General features: G+C 35.4%; 1 protein-coding gene and 1 non-coding gene across 3 annotated transcripts in view; both read left to right on the top strand.

Moving 5' to 3' along the window:
• The window catches only part of LOC114280988 (protein NLP6-like), an 89,114-nt gene extending 69,341 nt beyond the window's left edge, over positions 1 to 19,773 (top strand). For both annotated transcript variants that reach the window (XM_082880198.1, XM_082880199.1), the window contains one exon: positions 19,277 to 19,773. In XM_082880198.1, the coding sequence (XP_082736324.1) occupies positions 19,277 to 19,752 (476 nt within the window). In that variant the 3' untranslated portion in view covers positions 19,753 to 19,773. The remainder of the gene's footprint in view (positions 1 to 19,276) is intronic.
• Positions 13,778 to 16,507, top strand: LOC114287893 (uncharacterized). The gene is made up of 4 exons (XR_014336607.1): positions 13,778 to 14,105; positions 14,267 to 14,787; positions 15,519 to 15,569; positions 15,683 to 16,507. It is a non-coding gene; the product is annotated as an uncharacterized LOC114287893 (transcript).
• Positions 19,774 to 20,232: the final 459 nt, after the last annotated feature.

The following is a 20,232-nucleotide window of genomic DNA, read 5'->3' as shown; positions in this document are numbered from 1 at the left end:
ATTTAATCATCACAGCATTACTCTGAAGAGAAAAAAAAAAAATTTGAATGAACAAAAACATCATTCCAAATCTAATCACATTATTTGTTTGGAAACTATGTTTGAATGACAAAAATATCAAAAATTACATTTCTACTAATGAGATTATTGTGTCCTTGTGATTCATGCATTTGGTTTAATTATGGATTGTCTATTAATATTATAAGTTCATTTAGAGTAATGTGAAGTTTTTGTATGCAAATTATTTTCTAAACTTTCACCCCAAAAAAAATATATGAAAAGAGAGAAAGGAACATGAATCATGAAAATATACAAATGCAATATCCAATAAGTTAATTGCGAGCTCTTACAACAAATAAATGGAAATACAAATTTTGTTATTAATAACAATCTTGCTCAAAACACATCATTTTTTATCATATTTTCTACCGTCTACTCATAATTGAAGCAACATTGCATAATTGTGTAAGTTTCACTCCTGTTATGAATACGCAATTAAAAATATGATTAAAAATAGTGTGCCTCCAAACTTATTCTATCACACACAAAAACATAATGAATCTCTTCACCATACCATGAATGTAAAAAGACAAACCCTAATGGACACGTGAAAATCACAAACAAAGTACTTTTAATGAAATTTCATCCTCTTCCCACTCCTTTCATCACCTACATCTCTCCCTGAATTGCGTCAACCACCGTCATATTAACTTGAAATGTCTTGGCAAGAACATCGCCATAAATCATTGGTTTTGATCAAAAAACAGCGTTAGCCACCGTGATAACACCAGGGTTCTGGCTGCTTAACCCAGCAATCGCGATAGCACTTCCATGCCCAACATTCCTTTCATAATGAATGAGTCCTATTGGGAACACAAACACATCACCTTTCTGAAGAACTTTACTAATAAAATGGTTTTCAAGGTTGGAAGTAACGAAGCCGACCTCGAGGGTGCCTTCAAAGACGGTGAAGATTTCAGTGGCACGAGGGTGCACTACAACAATTCGCACTTTTGGCGACCAATTTTGGCCACTAAAATTAATTTAGTCACCAAAACTCATACCTTTGGCGACTAAAATTGGTATTGGTAGGCATTGGTTCAAATATTAGCTACTAAATTTTTTTAGTCACTGTAAATTACTTATTGGCGACTAAAAAACAATTAGTCTCTAAAAACTATCGTAATAGGCGACTAATGAACATTTTAGTCGGCGTTAGTTTTGTTTTTTGGCTACTAATTTTTTTTTCGTCGCTGTAAACTCGTTTTTGCCTACTAAAAATATATAGTCGGTAAAAATCTTGCAAAATGTTTGGTATTAATGTTTGGTGACCAATCTTTTGTCAGTAAATATTTATTTTCAACAACAAAAAAAAGTTTTTAGTCGTCGTATAAAAATATTTGGCTACTAAAATAGTTTAGTCGCCAAATAATTAACATTATTTTACTTTTATCTTTGGCTACAAAAATTTTGGTAGGCAAAGGTTACTTTTAGTGACTAAATTGATTTTGTTGCCAATAAAACCAAAAAATTTTGGTGGGAATATTAAATAGTACCTCGTATATATTTTCAGGCTATGTTTCATTTTATTTTTTTTATTTCTTTGTATGCATTGAATACACCAAAGAAACACTCTAGTCTCTCACTCTCACTCTCACTCTCGTCGACAAAATCAATCTCCTCTCGTCGACTAACCATCGGCCACCGTTGCTCAGAACCCCCGAACCGCCACCGGCCGGTACACCATTTGACACCCATTGAATTTGATTCAGGTTTCTCTCTCTCTCTCTCTCTCTCTCTCTCTCTCTCTCTCTCTTCCTTCTTCTATTTCCCTGTTTGAGTTTGATTTATGGGAAACGAGTAAATGGGTTATGATTTTTGTTCTACATTTAGAGTTTTTTTTTTGTTTTTGATGTAGAGGCTTTCAATTAATATATCTGAAAGAAATTTGGAAAATGCTAGAGATCCTATATAAATTACCAAATATTTTACCAAACCTCTCACATGTGGGACCATACACATGTTTGTTTGGGATCCCTAGCATAACTCAAGAAATTTTATTTTGTAAACGAATCAAACCGTTGGGTTGCTCTAAATTTTCTCTGATATTTTCAAGAAAACTGCAACTTTCGAATTTGTCAAACTTTAGGTTGTAAACAGGTTTGGCAATGGTTGTCCTCCCTATTTGACCCATCCCATAGATCAGAAATACGCCAACATCAGTTGAGCCATCTTGTAACCATAAGTTAATGTTCTTCACTTCATAATGTATACCAATTGGATAGGGGGCAACACTCTGTTTTGTTAGATTCAATTTATTCCCAATGTTTTGAACAATTTTCTGGATAAACTGTGAATCAAACCTACAGATTCAAAATAGAACAGAAAACAAAGTACAGTGAGCATGTGTTGAGTTGAAACATAGATGATCTGTAGAATTCAATGAAAATGCATTACAGAATCATGGTCTTTAATTTTTGCACCATCGCAACTACAATTAGGTTCATGCCATCAATATCGCATTGCCTCTAAAATTAACAAGATATTCCATTTAGTCTTCTCATATTTGATCATTCTCTTTATTTTGTTTCCTCCTCTAAACAGGAAGCTTCCCATAAGAGTTGTCTCATAAAAAAACACCCTTACATTTTTTGTATACTCTAAGTTTATGTCATGATGTAAACAGTGGATCATTGCATATGATTGCAAATATCTGCTGTACATCTACTGAAACTAGACTTATATTATGCACATATATTCCCAATTCAGTTATGTTATATTAGTTCTATTGATTGTAATATCAACAGCATGACCAAACCAAACCAAGTTCGCATTGTTTTGCAACTGTGTATGTTATTTCCAATATATAGGTTGGACATCATAGTCTTCATAATATACTTTACAAATTCTCATGAGGAGGTGTTAGTTATAGGTTATGTTAGGAATATTTGCAGAGTAAAGTGTGCCATAACCTACACCAAAACAGGTCAGGTATAAACCACTAAGCTATTTGCATAATTCCTTCTGTAGTTTCAATCTTTGTCACAGGTTTTGCGAGACTTGGTTAAAGACACTGTTCATCCATTCATTTAGTTATAATTTTTAGTATCATCTTAGAAAACTAACAAAAACATGTAACAAACATCCAAGTTTATGAGATTTGGAACACAAAGGCATGCCCAAGAAGGGGTTTTAGTGAAAATTACCGATCATCATCATTTTGTAAGACCATCCCTCCCAAATCCACAACTTCTATAAGTGCTTGGTTCCGCCTCTCCACTTTCAATCCATCTTCTTGCCTTGCAAATGCTTCTGCTAAACTTCCTATCTTGTTCCGAAATTGGGAGGGTTCTATGCCATAGAAGACGGGAACAATGACATGCCCAAATTTTTTCTTCTGGTCAAGGATTTTTACAAGTTCATCAAGACACCAACTTCACGAAGCATAGTCTTTCGACACACAATTATTGAAATCCTTGATTGCTCAATTGTTTTTTTTAAGTTCCAATTCAATATTTTCTCCGTTCTCAATTGCCTCAGAATATATGTACATATATTAGATATACAGTTGCTTATCTTTGAGTTGCCTGAAGCTTATGAAGGAGGCATTTACACCTTTCCCAAGTATCCAATTTCTTTGAAATTCCTTCATAAATATAACATCTCTCTTTTTTGGGTACCCAAAATTTGGTAGAGCTGAATCAAAGGTGCAATCCATTTGCCCTATATCTTTGCCCCCATCACAATTAATTACATCCAAGGAAACAAAAACATTTTCCCTTTCTTGTTTCTATTCAAGGAACATAAATATATAATATGATTTATTTCTATTTGTCACATTAAAAGCATTATTAAATAGTAAACAACATAAGCATGTAATACTTGCCTTGGTTTTGACACTTCTCTTTCAAAAGCTAGGTTCTTTTACATATGCCTTTGTGCTAATCTTATCAATATTCAATTATCAATTTCAAAAAGGGTTTATTACATAGATGAAACGCATATGTTTCTTTTCACAATTAGTATTTGTAAAAGAAAAAAATTTAGTCGTTAGACTTGTAAAGTTAATAGGATCTTGGTGCAACTAAGCCTTAATCCTTAGTTATTTACTATAATGCCTAACTTTTTATGCTAGCTTGGTTGTTTCTTCTCCTTATCATGGTTGTGTCTCGTGAGCTCTGTCATTCTTTTTTAGCTCTCTATTCAGTTTACTTTCTTGTTTGTTCTCATGATCTTTAATTGTATTGTTGTCTTTACTATTATTATTTTAGTAATCTATTTCCTTTGATTTATAGTAATGACGTTTAATTATCTAGGTGCACTGTTTCATGTTCATAAATGTCTCTTTATGTTCTACTTGTATAGTGTCCTTATTCTACTTCGTTTCTTTATGACCAATGAGATTTTCTTCTTTTGCAAAGACCAAAATAGCTTCAATACAAGTAAGTTTGTTGAAAACCAAATAGTTAGTTTTTTCACCCGAACTTTTTTCAATACACTTGCTACAACATGTGTCTTCAAAATTTAAGCTAAGTTGCAAATAAGTGAAAAAAATAGCTTTAACACAAAATTGATCAGAGAAAACTTCTTTTTTCAGTAAGTAAAGAAATTTTGTATTAATATATATATATATATATATATATATTACATAAAGTTAAATGAGATGCTTTAAGACGCAAGCTACCTAGTCTATAAAGAAAGTAAAACTCTCACAATCCAAGAGAATAGGTATAAAACAATTATCCTTATATCTCATGGGGTTAGAAGATCCCCTTAGCCAATGAAATTATATGAGATACAATTATAGTTTGATTAATGAAAACCATCTCCAAAGCATGACTAGCTATGAGTATTTAAAATTAAATTTTCTTTTAAAAAGGATGGAAATAGTACATCTTATCACATGTTTCTTTTTTTGAGGATCATAAGACTTCACCACTCCATAGATTCTGTTGATTTCAACAAGAAGCACTCCAACTTTTCTCTTTCTCTTCTTCACCACTTTCTACTTTGTTGGATTTTGTGTTTTGGTCTTCTTCACTCTCCACTATTGCTTGTCTAAGAGGGAGGATTAAATATCTTTTGCTTATGAGACCAAACCCTTGCAAACATCACACTTTTGTAAGTTTCCTTCTATAACAAAAGTAAGTTTGCTTCTAGTAAAAATGAGCTGATTCAAGTAGAGAGGAGTTCTAATGATGCTAGCAATATACCTAAACCATATTTGCTCTTAAGGAACATTGTATTTTTTTCACCCACAGTGGAAGAAGAATTTGAGCTTTGGTTGTTTACTATAATTCGTAACCTTTGATGATAGCTTGGTTGTTTCTTCTATTTACGATGGTTGTGTTTGGTGAATTTTCTCATTCTTTTTTACCTCTCCTTGTTTACGTTGTATTTGTATAGTCCAAATAGTTAGTTGTTTCACCCTAACTTTTGAATACTATCCCTAAACCATGTGTTTCCAAATTTTAATCTATGTTGCAAATAAGTGAAAACTTAAACTTTTGTCGAAAAAGATGTACAAGAGTTGGATGATGATAAAAGATACGCAATTCTGTTGTTGAGTATTTTTGTTTATTTGTTGCCCATTACTACGTTAATGTTTGCTTGACTTGTAAGGTTCAAAAGATGGACAAGAGTTGAATGATGATAAAAGATAGGTTGAAAAGTAAAGAGTACCAACAAGGTGTTAAGTCATTTATTGACTTTGCTATGAAAGATTTAGGCCCACACGATGACATTCGTTGTCTGTGTGTCGATTGCTTGAATGGCACAAAACATAGTCGACAAGTTGTATGGCTGCACTTGATTCGAAAAGGAATCGTGAACATGTTCCAATGTGTCATGATCAGCCTAGTGTGTCAAATGATGATGGTGAAAGATATAGAGCTACAATTTTTGACATTGACGATGATTTGGGCGAGTTGCCTACTATGGTGGAAGAGATTTACATGAGTGGCCTCATGGATGATCATATCGACGAAGGACCTAATAGCTCGGAGAGAGAAAAATTAGTGAAGTTTATTAGGTTGTTTGATGATGCTCAACGCAAAGTGTACCCGGAGTGTGAAAAGTTTTCCGTGTTGTCCTTCATTATTAAGATACTTCATATTAAGGTGTACAATAAATGGAGCAACAAATCTTTCGATACGGTTATGCAAGTTTTCAAAGACATTTTCTCAAAGTGTGATGAAACTGTTCCATGGACCCTTTATGAAGTGAAAAAGTTCTTACGTGAATTGGGTTTGGGATATGAGGCCATTCATGCATGCAGGAATGATTGTATTTTGTTTTGGAAGGACAATGCAAAATTGGAGAATTGCCCTACATTTAAGGAGTCTAGATACAAGTTCAACAATCAGAGTGGTAAAAAGATTCCTCAAAAATATTGAGGTACTTTTCTTTGACACCGAGGTTGAAGAGATTGTACATGTCGAAAAAAACCGCCGTAGATAGGATAACTCACAGAATGTAATTCGGACTCGTATGTAAGGAGTTAGAGCCGAATACACCCTAAACTTAGTCGAAAAAAGGCGTTTCAGGAGGCGAAAATTCAAAACAGCCCCAGAACCACCGTATGACTCTCACAGACTGCTTTCCCATGACAAATAGAACTTGTGACAACTGACGGAATGTAATCCGGACCCGTAAGTTGGGAGTTAGAGCCGTATATGCCTTAAACTTAGTCGAAAAAAGGGCGTTTTGGGGGCAAAAATTCAAAATAGCTCTCGAACCACCGTGTGAATCTCACAGATAGCTTCCCCATGACAAATAGGATTTGTGACAACTCACGGAATGTAATTCAGACCTGTAGGTAGGGAGTTAGAGACGAATATGCCCTAAACTTAGTCGAAAAAGGGCGTTTTGGGGGCGAAAATTCAAAACAGCCTCCGAACCACCGTGTGACTCCCATGGACAGCTTCTCCATGACAAATAGGACTTGTGACAACTCACGAAATGTAATTCGGACCCGTAGGTAGGGAGTTAGAGATGAATACGCCCTAAACTTAGTCGAAAAAGGATGTTTCGGGGGCGAAAATTCAAAACAGTCCCGAACCACCATGTGACTCTCACAGACAACTTCCCTATGACAAATAGCACTTGTGACAACTCACAGAATGTAATTCAGTTAGAGCCGAATACACACTAAACTTAGTCAAAAAGGGCGTTTCGGGGGCAAAAATTCAAAACAACCCCCGAACCACCGTGTGACTCTCACGGACTACTTCCCCATGACAAATAGACTTGTGACAATTGATGGAATGTATTCTGGACTTGTAGGTTGGGAGTTAGAGCCGAATACGCCTTAAACTTGGTCGAAAAAGGGCATTTCGGGGGCAAAAATTCAAAACAGCCCCCGAACCCCCGTGTGACTCTCATTGACAGGTTCCCCATAACAAATAAGACCTGTGATTACTGACGAAATGTAATCCAGACGTGTTGGTTGGGAGTTAGAGCCGAATACGTCTTAAACTTACTCGAAAAAGGGCGTTTCAGGGGCGAAAATTTAAAACAGCCCCTGAACCCCCGTGTGACTCTCATAGACAGGTTCCCCATGACAAATAGGACTTGTGACAACTGACAGAATGTAATTCAGACCCGTAGGTTGGGAGTTAGAGCCAAATATGCCTTAAACTTGGTCAAAAAAAGGCGTTTCAGGGGTGAAAATTCAAAACAACCCCCGATCCCCTGTGTGACTCTCACGGATAGGTTCTCTATGACAAATGGGACTTGTGACAATGGACAGAATGTAATCTGGACCCGTAGGTTGGGAGTTAGAGCCGAATACGCCCTAAACTTACTCGAAAAAGGGCGTTTCGGGGGTGAAAATTCAAAATAGCCCCCGAACCCCCGTGTGAATCTCATGTACAGGTTCCCCATGACAAATAGGACTTGTGACAACTGACGGAATGTAATCCGGACCCGTAGGTTGGGAGTTAGAGCCGAATACGCTTTAAACTTACTCGAAAAAGGACATTCTGGGGGTGAAAATTCAAAACAGCCCCTGACGCACCATGTGGCTCTCACGGGCAGCTTCCCCATGACAAATAGGACTTGTGGCAACTGACGGAATGTAATTCGGACCCGTAGGTAGGGAGTTAGAGCCGAATATGTCCTAAACTTAGTCAAAAAAGGGCGTTTCGGGCGAAAATTCAAAACAGCCCCCGAACCATCGTGTGACTCTCACGGTTAGCTTCCCCATGACAAATAAGACTTGTGACAACTCACAGAATGTAATTTAGACCCGTAGGTAGGGACTGAGAACCAAATACGCTATAAACTTACTCGAAAAAGGGCATTCCGGGGGGAAAAAAATTCAAAACAGCCCCCGACCCACCATGTGGCTCTCACAGCCAGCTTCCGCATGACAAATAGTGCTTGTGACAATTGATGGAATGTAATTTGGATCCGTAGGTAGGGAGTTAGAGCCGAATACATCCTAAACTTAGTCAAAAAAGGGCGTTTGGGGGCGAAAATTCAAAACAGCCCCCGAACCACCATGTGACTCTCACGGACAGCTTTCCCATGACAAATAAGACTTGTGAAAACTCATAGAATGTAATTCAGACCCGTAGGTAGGGAGTTAGAGCTGAATACGCCCTAAACTTAGTTGAAAAATGGCATTTTGGGGGCAAAAATTCAAAACAGCCTCCGAACCACCATGCGCCTCTCACGAACAGCTTCTCCATGAAAAATAGGACTTGTAACAATTGACGGAATGTAATTCGAACCCGTAGGTAGGAAGTTAGAGACGAATACACCCTAAACTTAGTCGAAAAAGGGTGTTTCAGAGCAAAAATTCAAAACAGCCCTTGAACCACCGTGTAACTCTCACAAAAATCTTCCCCATGAAAATAGGACTTGTGACAATTGACGAAATGTAATTCGGACCCGTAGGTAGGGAGTTAGAGCCAAATACGTCCTAAACTTAGCCGAAAAAGGGCGTTTCGGGGGCAAAAATTCAAAACAGCCCCCAAACCACCGTGTGACTCTCACGGAGTGCTTCCCCATGACAATTAGGGCTTACAAGAATTGATAGATTGTAATTTGGACCCGTAGGTTGGGAGTTAGAGCCGAATACGCCTTAAACTTAGTCGAAAAGGGGCGTTTCGATGGCGAAAATTCAAAACAGCCCCCGAACCACCGTATGACTCTCACGGACAGTTTCCCCATAACAAATAGGACTTGTGACAACTGACGAAATGTAATCTGGACCAGTAGGTTGGGAGTTAGAGCCGAATACGCTTTAAACTTACTCGAAAAAGGGCGTTTCTGGGGCAAAAATTCAAAACGGCCCCCGAACCACCGTGTGGCTCTCACGGACAGCTTCCCCATGAAAAATAGGACTTGTGACAACTGAAGGAATGTAATCCGAACCCGTAGGTTGGGAGTTAGAGCTGAATTCGCCTTTAACTTGCTCTAAAAAAGGCATTTTGGGGGCAAAAATTCAAAACAACCCCCGAACCACCGTGTGGCTCTCACGGACTGCTTCCCCATGACAATTACGACCTATGATAACTGACAGAATGTACTTAGGATCCATAGGCTTGGAGTTTGAACCAAAAACACTTTACACTTAGTGGAAAAACTCGCAACACTTAGTTTAAAGAGCGACAACTTTATGAAAATAACATCTACATATTCTAATAATTGTCTTTATATATTTATAGGACGAAGAAATTACATATTAGATTGTTTATGCAGTTAGTTGGAATAAATATTGCATGATTCATATATATATGTGCTTTCTTTTATTTTCAAGAAGACATTTCTCGATTATTCTACCTTAAATGCATGTTAGAACATGTTCCCTATGGCTGACTGGATTGATATTATGTAACCAATTCTAATGTTTTGTTTTTTGTTTTTTTTTTGTAGATGGCTTTGTTCCGTGGACTTAGAGAATGAGATCCTCTGTTCCAAATTTTTATAATTACACTACCTAATTAATTTTAAATTAAAATTTAAATCTATGTAAAATTATGCAACTGTGTAATACACACAAAAATCAAGTGCATGTGTAGTGTTCATTTTCCAACTTTAAGCAGTTTTGCATGTGCATGAAATGTCGTAATGCATTCTTATTCAGAAAATCACATTTTTCAAGATTTTTGTTTTTTGAGATTCTCGCGTGATATTATGATTGTATATATATTGGGATAAAGTGACAGGAAGATTTAGAAATAAAAGATCTGACACGAGTTTAATGATATGAAAGCACCATGATTTAATGCACATCTAAATTTGATAAGAAGAGAATAAAGAAGTTAATAAAAAGTTTGTGTAAGATAAAGCAAAATACCAGAGCTGTTAGTATCAGCAATGCATAAGTCTTGCAAAGGACTAGGTTCAAAGGAATGGGCAAGAGAGCAAAAACTGATCAGAGCTACCAAAGTCAATAACTGAGATTTGATTTCCATCTTGAAAAATGCCTTTTTTTTTTCTTTTTTTTTTCAGTTTTTGTAACTAATAAAACTAAGAAATATTTAGTGGTATGCACACAAATTCAGAACTTAGAGCTTGAGTGTGGAGATGTGAAAAGCAAACATGGGTTGGGAGAGTTGGATGATAAAGTTATTATTTTACTTGTCTTTAATTTTAATAATTTACCGTCCTAGAAAACAGAAGAAATCTGCATAGGTACTCAACTTCCCCAATTGGCCACTTTTATTATTAGTAATAGTTGGTTTGGGATTCTCTATAGGATATTGTGTGGGAAATTTTCCGACCACACTGCCAACTCAGTAATTCAGCTGGAGAGCACTGGCAGAATAGATGGCACCTGACTGACCTGCAACAGAAATATAAGAATCCCGCGGTGGTTCGTCCACCCGGGGGCACTCCGACGATCAAGTCAGTATATCTCTCAAAGATAATCAATTATTCAACTCACAAGCTTGAGCCTAAAAAGCATACCTTAGACCCATGGGGGTGCCTCTCTTTTTATAGCCAAGATAAACCTAGTCCCAATAGACCCATGGGGGTGCCTCTCTTTTATAGCCAACATAAACCTAGTCCCAATAGAAACCTAACTTCTATGGACTTAGGATTACTGCTAATCTTGGACTCCCAGTAAGATTAGGTTAAACTCTCTAAGAGTCTTATCTTAATACAAACTGAAGTCTTCTCTCATTCTAGGACTCTTGTCCCTCATCCAGGTTGAGTTCCCTTTTCATTCTAGGACTCTTGTCCCTTATCCACTTATCTCGGATTCCGATATCTTCGGAGATAACCTCTGCCTTGCCGAGATCACGTCGGCGTCACGACCAGGACACGTGGCACCTCGGCTGACACGTCGGCGTCACCTTGCCACGTGTTGGTACTCAGAAAATATATCCCCACAGATATGAAAATATAGACTAATTTTCACATTCCCCTCTTATCTTTTGGGACTCATTATCCCACCGCTTATTTCAAAAATAATTTTATTCTCTTTTTATCTTGTGTGCCAATTACGTGTGACCTTCTGATGCACAACCACATAAATATAGATAATATAGTGATTAATTCTTTAATCAAAATAATCAGATACACCTTGAAATTAAGTTAAACTTAGATCAAACAATAAAAATTAAGATAAACAACAATGAGATTACAAAAATTTCTTCTTTTTTTTTTTTTTGAAAAAAAGAAAGTCGAAAAAAAGATGAAGAACATTTCTTGGGTTGAAGACAAGCTAGCTCAGTTTTTGAGTCAAAAGGCAGATATGATCACTTTTGCTTGTTAGTTTTGCAATTGCTTTTGCATTCCATCTCTTTTATAATTCATCACCTAGAAATTTAGTATTAGTTGGTAGAATAAAAATATTTTGAAAGTGATTGTGCCTGAGTTAAATTTGATTTAAATATTTTGTATTGTTCAGTTCTTTATAAATCCTCCAAATGGCAACAAAATTTTTATTTTTAAATATATATATATATATATATATAATTTGTTTTTCTTTAACATTTTTCTTGTTGGAAATTTAAAAGAGTTACAATTTCAAAACATGAAGAAAAGCCCTTGGTACTTTTGCAAAACAGAAGCAGAATCCGAAATACAAAAATTTATTGTAGTAAACCAAACAACATTGCTCTGAAAAAACAAAACAATATTTATAAATAATAGGAATGAGGATTGAAACTGGAAAAATTGAAATTGTATAACTTATAGAAAATATATTATAGAATAGGAAAACAGATGAATGATTAAGGCTATCATTTGACGCTATATCCTTGAAACAGAATTCATCCCTCGCACTGGTGCTTATGAATTTTCAAATGCCTATCACCTAAAATACATTGATCAATGCATATTGAAAAAGCACTTCTGTCGATGTGTTTAGTGAATCAATTGAGTTGAGCTGATTAATAAAGTTATTCAAAATTTCATTGGATAATTTAGTAAGTTTTTATTAAATATATTTAAGTTTGGCTTATTTATTAGTCTAATTGAGTTGAGTTTGAAAAACTTAAATTTTTATAATGTATATAAACTCATCAAATTATCAAGTAATAAGTGTTATTTATCTTTTCTGTCTAATTGAGTTGAGTTTGAATAACTTAAATTTTTATAATGTTTATAAACTCATCAAATTATCAAGTAATAATTGTTCAAATTTAAATTGAAAATATGAAAGGTATAGGGCACTGGGCCATAAATTTAATTTTGAAACTTTGGGGGCAACAACTCCAAGCTTCAAGTTTTTAGGGCCATAAAAACAATAAAAATTTAAAAGATCATATTATTTTAACCTATGTGTCCACTATTTTACCTATTTGTTCAGTGTCACCTATTATTATTTTTATTCAAAAACTATTTAATTTGATTTTAAAAAAATGACAAAATTAAGCCTTATATTTTTTATATAAAAATACCAAATATCAACACTTTTCATTTGATAAAAAGGATTTCTAAATTGAAAACACAATAGAATATCTAAAATCTTTTTGAATTTAAAACATAAACAGAATATCTAAACAAATTGAAAATACAAAGTCTTACAAATTACTAAGGGTACTCGTAGTTTGGCTGTTCGGTTACGGCTAAAGGAACTTCAAATCTGTCATCCGTCCAAAACTAGGCATATTTGAAAAAATTAATTCGCAACCATCCGCTCGTTATCATGCATCCATAAAAAATGTGATCAATTTGATTTGGTTAATTTAAATGGATCGAAATATTCGCTGAAGTTTCATTTAACATTGGCTAATATAATCTTTGTTTGGCATTGGCTTTTTTAGCTGACTTTTTTATGTTAGGACTTTTTTAGTCTAACTTTTTTAGCCTCGTTTGGTTTGGCTTTTATGGTTTTTTTTTTTTACTTTTGTGAGAGAAAAAGTGTAATGATTATAGTTTGGATGTGACATTTTGTCTTATTGACTTATGTAGCCAATTTTGTCTTTTTTGTACTTTTTTAGCCAAAAATCTAAAATCAAACGAAACTATAACTAATTTTTTGTGTTGAGACTTTTTTAGCCTTGTATGGTTTGAATTTTTTGACTTTTTTAATTTTTATAAAAAAAAATGTAATAATTAGAATTAGATGTAATATTTTTCTTATTAATTAATTTAGCCTATTTATCATTTTGTGCTTTTTTAAGTCTAAAAATAATAGCCAAACCAGGGTTGAGTATCCTAATTTTTTTCGTTTTGGCTTTTATCTATCTTAAAAAATAAATAAATAAAAAATAATAATCTAACAAAGGGCGGCTTAAGAAAATATTAACTTGACTTGTTATTCATTTATTTATTTATTTATTTATTTATTTTTGTAGAGAGTGAATCAGCCTTTTGAACTCCTCGATGGAAAAAACCCTTTGAACGCAACCATTTTAAAGTCTGACCGTTTTTGTACCCAATTTGAACCATAGTTGCTTGAAAAAATTGAATTTAAACACCATAGTCGGGACTGGAAGGTCCCCAATTGATTTCTCAGAAAAATGGCCGACGCAGGAGAGAGATATTTATCGTATTTCCTGACGATTTCAAGAAATATATGTACAAGGGACTCAACTGGTTGCCCTTGTACTTTTCTCCTTTATCAATAGATTTGTGTGGAGGGGTTTTCTGGAGCCGAGAAGACGACAAACCCCAACGTCCTTCTACTCTCCCCGACGGCGGTGAGTTACTCCTATCTCTCTTTCTTTATTTTTTATGATTATTATTTTTAGATTTGAATATTTATTTATTTTATAGTTTAGTCGTTTCAAGTCAATTTAAATCAATAATGTTTCCTTGTTTTGAAATCAATCCTCTCCTGAAATTTGTTTGTTTTTATCAGATATTTCCAACTTAAACAAGAAGATCAGAGATTTGCTTTCCAAAATTACGCACGATGTCTATTTTGTTGGTTCTCCGGTACTAGTTCAATTTTGGGCACCCATAACAACAAAAGAGGGCCGGTCTTTTCTTACAGCTCGAAACCAACCTTTCTCTCTATTAACACCATATAATAGTCGACTTGCTATTGACGGACTTTGTGGGTATAGGATGATCTGTATGGATTCTAAATTTGACATTGATTTGGATGGGGGGAAGACTTGTGAACAACACCTTCCTGCCCGAGTGTTCATGCATCAATGCTGCGAATCCACTCCTAATGTGGAGTTTTACTCTATCACTGAGTAGCCACAGCGTCACGATGCTCTATGTTGCGGACTCCGACAATCTTTGGCTTTCCCAGTCTTTGAATCTTCTACCCAAAGGTGTGTTGGCGTAATTGAAGTAGTGACACCAAAGGAACACCTTAGATTACTAATTTGTCACGACTATTTTCGGTTCGGAATATATCAAGATTTTGAGGTTAGTTCCCCACTCATTCACAAATTGGCATTTTCAATATCTTGTTAATATTGATTACTCATTACACTCTCTCTCTTAGAACAGCTACAGACTACAGTGGTGTGGTGTGGTGTGTTTGTTTATGTAATAAGTTGGTGGGGGTTTGCCTGTTCAAAGGGAAAAATAATGCTTTAACGCAAATGTTAAACACTCTCTTAAATTTGTCATGTGTTTGTTAACTATGCTTGGAGGGGTTAACACACAAAAGAGTAAACCACATTTTCATTTTTCTAGATCATAAGTGTTTTAAAACACTCATGTTTGGATGGCAAGAACAATTCAATGACGCATGATAAGAATCTTATGTCAAGTCTCTTTCATTTCGTTGTTTGGATGTGTTCTAAAATGAGAGTGCAATTCCTAGTTCGGTTCCCAAACTGGAATGACATTACTACACCAAGGTAGTGTTTTGTTGGTTGGAATGATTGTAGGCTTGAATAGAATGGCTAGTAATCTTTGGCTTTCCAATAAAATGACCATTCTCCTAAATTGGAGAATATGGTGATTTCATTACCAAATTTCCAATGTATATTCTTTCCTTTTTATTGAACCAAACATGGTAATAGATATAACGATGGACTGAATTTTTTCCATTATAGAGTTTTCTATATGCCTCCTTTTATTTGCAAAATATTATTCTACATTTCAAAGTTTACGAGATTCCTCAGTTGTATCTTTCCTTTCCCTTGCAGAAGTTTGGTCTGAAATGTTCAATTGGATTTGCTCACGAGCACGTGGAATTCGTAAGTGGCAAACTATAATGCAATGCCAAATTTGGTTTTTTTTATTTTTCTTAAATTAATATGGTGAGGAATATTTGCTCACTAATACCTGATGTGACAATCCTTCAAACTAGGATAAGGATAAAAGGCGAGACTTGGATGAAATCAAGAACGTGTTGAAAATGGTATGTGATGTTCATGATGTACCCTTTGCTCAGGCATGGGTCCCATGCAAGGTATGTTGGCCACATAGGGCTCCTGTTGATGGTGGCATCCTTCGTGCAAGTTGTTATTACAAGAAAGATGACTATGGTGAAGATGTAGATGCTTTTCATTATATCAGTTCTTTGTTTCACTTAAAGAATGAGGTGGGGGTTGTTGGGAGAGCACTTTTGTCCACTAATATGGTATTCTGCAGGGATGTAACTCAACTTAGCCTAACTGAGTACCCATTGGCACACCATGCACGAAAGGCTGGATTAAGCGGTTGTTTTGCAATATGCTTGGAGAGCAATTGCATTGGAAATGATGTTTACGTGCTAGAGTTTTTTATGCCGATGAGCAACAATGCCAGTGAAAATCCACATACCTCATTAAGGAAAATATTGGAAGCAATGAAGAAAAAATTTCGTCGTCTTAGGGTTGCTTCTAGAGAAGAACTTGGGGAAGAATTACATATTGAAGAAATTAGTATTCAAAATGGTGAGAAACTTGATCCTGTTCAAATCCCCCAAACCACTATATCTTTGCCTCAGCTGGAACTCTCACAAAGTGAAGTTGAGGTAATGCAAGTGGATTCATCAGATCAACAATTAGTGAATGCCATAAATACTGGAAGCAGTGTTGGCGGTACAGAATATAACAACTTTGCTATTACTTGTACGCAAAAGAAAAGCACAGTAAAAGTGTCAAAAAAAAAAAAGGCAACAAATCTGGAGGCATAGTAAAAACGTCAAAAAGAGATGGCAACAATATCGGAGTTAAAATTAAAATTCTACTAGAGGATATCCTACAAAATTCAGAATTGAGCCTTGAGAAAGCTGCAAAAAGCCTCAAAGGTATGCTTGCACCTTCTTAAATTAAAATGTAATTTTACTTGTGATGTTGGTAGTTATTTCAACTAGATGGACTCTTGTCACGCCCCACTTTTTATTACTCGAAGCCATTACCAAATTCATTAACTTAATTCAATTTCAGAGATAACATGCGGAAATAAACTCATACATTCAATCCGTAGAAATGAATATAAATACTCTCATTCGTATGCAAAGTAAATGTTACATGAACATACTCAATAAATTGCCCTTGGGCTTACAACCTTTAAGTAAACAAATGAAGGGGTGTAACCCTTTTACACATATGGTGTTCCGCCAACAACAAAGAGGCCCCGTGGCCAACAAATAAGAAGATCCAAATCCTGTAGCATAACCTGCTAAACACCTGAAAAAGATTCAACAACGTGGGATGAACATAAAGTCCAGTAGGGATCTCAACATGATCCTCAACAATAACAACTTACAGATAGCTATGATCATGCACACTCATTCTCGTACTAGAATAGTAATATGACAGTTTATACAAAATATATATATATAAACTTTTCTTGAAAACAACCGTTTCATTCAACGCTATAAGCGATTCATCTTTCCTTATTCCTTTCATTAATCCCCATTCCCATTCTTTCATAACATTAACAATTACTTAGGAAAATATTCTCACTAAGCCCGATACTCTCTTCCACTTCCTATACATACACAGATGTACCTTTTCAAATCATGTTTATCGTTAAAACATTCATCCTCCTTCACACTTCCCAAAAGAAAAAAAAAGACATTTTGGTTCATTTCCACTACTATCATACCTATACATGCATAACCTTGTAAAAATATAAATTTACAACCCACCCACATGTATACAATCAATCAATGGTGTAACTCGGTTCTCCGAACTGGAACCAATCAAAGCTATGATATTTTCAGTTACAACTAAACAACAACAATTCCACTTTGCTCAACTAGCTATGCGCTTAGTAAGCCAAAGATATACTGAAATAACTACAACCAACTTCGCTCTACTAGCTATGTGCGTAGTAAGCCAAAATACCAGTTTACCAGGCGCTAGCTGGAAGGGTATGGTGCCTTCTATTATTAGTGCATACAGTTCTCCAGGCGCTAGCTGCAAGGTAACGGTACCTTTGATTATAAGCGCGGCATATAACGCCAACAACAACCATGCAACAAGGCATATCCAACATGTATAATGCATATACATAACCAACAAGAATCTAACAACAAGTTGAAGTAGATAAACACATAGGTGTAATGTATACACAACAATTCAACACAACCATGTCATCCTCCACCGATGACCAAGGACAGAACCTCTAGATGCATGTATATTGTACATCTATTAACAAACTCAAATATCATGAGATCATCAACTTATCACTAATACTAACATAGTAGTATAAGATACAACAATCCAACATTCATACTCATTTCAAAGTATCTTTCCCATTTCACAAAACCAACTCTCTTTATTTTTCAAAACCGGTTTTATTCCTTTTGTTTTTCACAAAATCAAATCCAAGGACAAATAAGCCAAAGCTCAATTTAATCTACTACATTCATCTCCAAGCCATTCCAATTTAATTATACAAATTAAATTATAATCACTAAAATAGGATTTCCCTCCCCTTCTCCCAATATGGATAAAAAGGTTTAATCATCTACAACAAACAACAATGGCTTCATTCAAAACCCAAAATACCCAAGTATTTACCCAATGATCAACACCCCTCTATTGAGTTATTAAACCAAATAAATATTAGGGTTTCCTCTCCTTACAACAACAACATACTAATTAACACCCAATTAGCCCCAAAACACATCTAATGATAATAGATCTAAGTCCAACAACTAACCCAAAGTTCAACCTCATGAATTTATACCAAAATCCAAAATAAAATGGTTTTCATGCAATACAAAAATTACCACATGTCTATCTATAGACGTAGTATTGAAAAAGAACAAGGAGAATCCCTACCTCAAAGGAGAACTCAAAAGGAGATGATGACCCGAAATCAAAGTGCTCCAAATTCACAATTTTTTCGATTAAGACGAAGCCCTCGACACCCTCTACCTTTTTAACAAAGAACCTAGGATGGATTCATACTAGAAGGAGTTGAAATTTAGAGAGATAATAAGTTTAGAGAGAGAGACTCTCGGCTACTAGGGTTTCAAGAATGAAAGAGGGAGAAAAATGATCTTTTTCCCCGCTGCTGCCTACTGAAATACGATAGCCTCGCTCGAGCGAAGACAAGCTCGCTCGAGCCAAGAATTCCAGTGTTCAGGTCCTAGTTCCAGACGCAATGCTCGCTCAAGCGAATCCACCCTGGCTTGACCCACCAGACACAAAACTCCACGCTCGCTCGAGCGACAAACCTCTCGCTCGAGCAAAGGACTAAAAACCTGTGCAGCAAGCACCTGCTCCCAATCACACCCAACCTGGAACGAACAAGTCCAAAACATTCTATAACTCAAATTTAAAGAATTGAAGGACAGAAACAAGTTCAAAACAATAACCGGAATCCACGGAACTAAGTCCAGATACTACAACCAAAGGAGAAAGAATCGGGATCGCTATAACTCTTCTGGTAGAGTATATATTGAGCTTTTTGTAGAAACAAATAGAAAGTAAGTTCTCTTATTTTGATTTTTCCTTCGCAGTTAGCAAATCTGCATTGAAGCGTGTATGTAGGACTTTTGCTATAGAGAGGTGGCCACCTCGCAAGATAAACAAGGTTGGTTGCTCTCAACTTGATGAATCTGCCCCGTGTGTTAATTCTGATCATCTGCCTTTTACTCAATCCTCGGTTACTATTGTTCACACCGAGCCACATGATAAAACGATGCAAGATGCCAATATTGTGACTATAAAAGCAAAATATGGAGAAGGTATTACAATGAAATTTCATCTGTCTTTGTCATCAAGATTCGTACAGTTGCAGCAAGAAGTGGCTAAAAGGCTAAACTTAAAGGCTGGAACTTATTATGTCAAGTATGAAGATGAGGATGGTGAGTTGATTTTAATAGGTTGCGATGAGGACTTGCAAGATTATATGTGCGATTCTAGATCGCTAGGTAGAAGTTCTATTGTGGTATTGCTTGAGCAAAAGTTGCCAATTACTGATCATAAAAAATAAAAAAGTTGCTAATTATTCACAGAACAACTTGAATCTTGCTAAATAAGCACTTCCTGTTAAATTGGCTTAACTTTACCTAGTGGGTGTTTGGGAAGTTGTTATTTTAGTAGGATATTTAGTTTTTGACTATTTTAATAGGTTAAAATTTTTGTATTTGGAAAAATATATTTTTTTGTAATTGGATGTGATGTGTAACGCCCTCAAAATAATAACAATAAACCCATCAAACAAGACATGCATTGATATGTAAAAGTTTCACATTCTTCCATTCTATCATAGTTCCATTACAAAAGTATTACATGTTAACAACAAAAGCAAATGCCCTATGGGCTTACAGCTTTCCAAGTTAACACTTGGTTACAACAAAAGAGTACTAACTCATTTACACATTAAGCCCTTGGCTTGAAATTACATGTAATACATCAAAAAGAAAACGACAAAAGTATGTCCGCCTCAAGCCTCCCAAGCTAAGTCCTTGGA

This window comes from Camellia sinensis, chromosome 7 (genome assembly GCF_055761805.1).
Source record: "Camellia sinensis isolate YWXY chromosome 7, ASM5576180v1, whole genome shotgun sequence".
Taxonomy (NCBI): Eukaryota; Viridiplantae; Streptophyta; class Magnoliopsida; order Ericales; family Theaceae; genus Camellia; species Camellia sinensis.
This window is presented reverse-complemented; position numbering and strand designations above follow the sequence as displayed.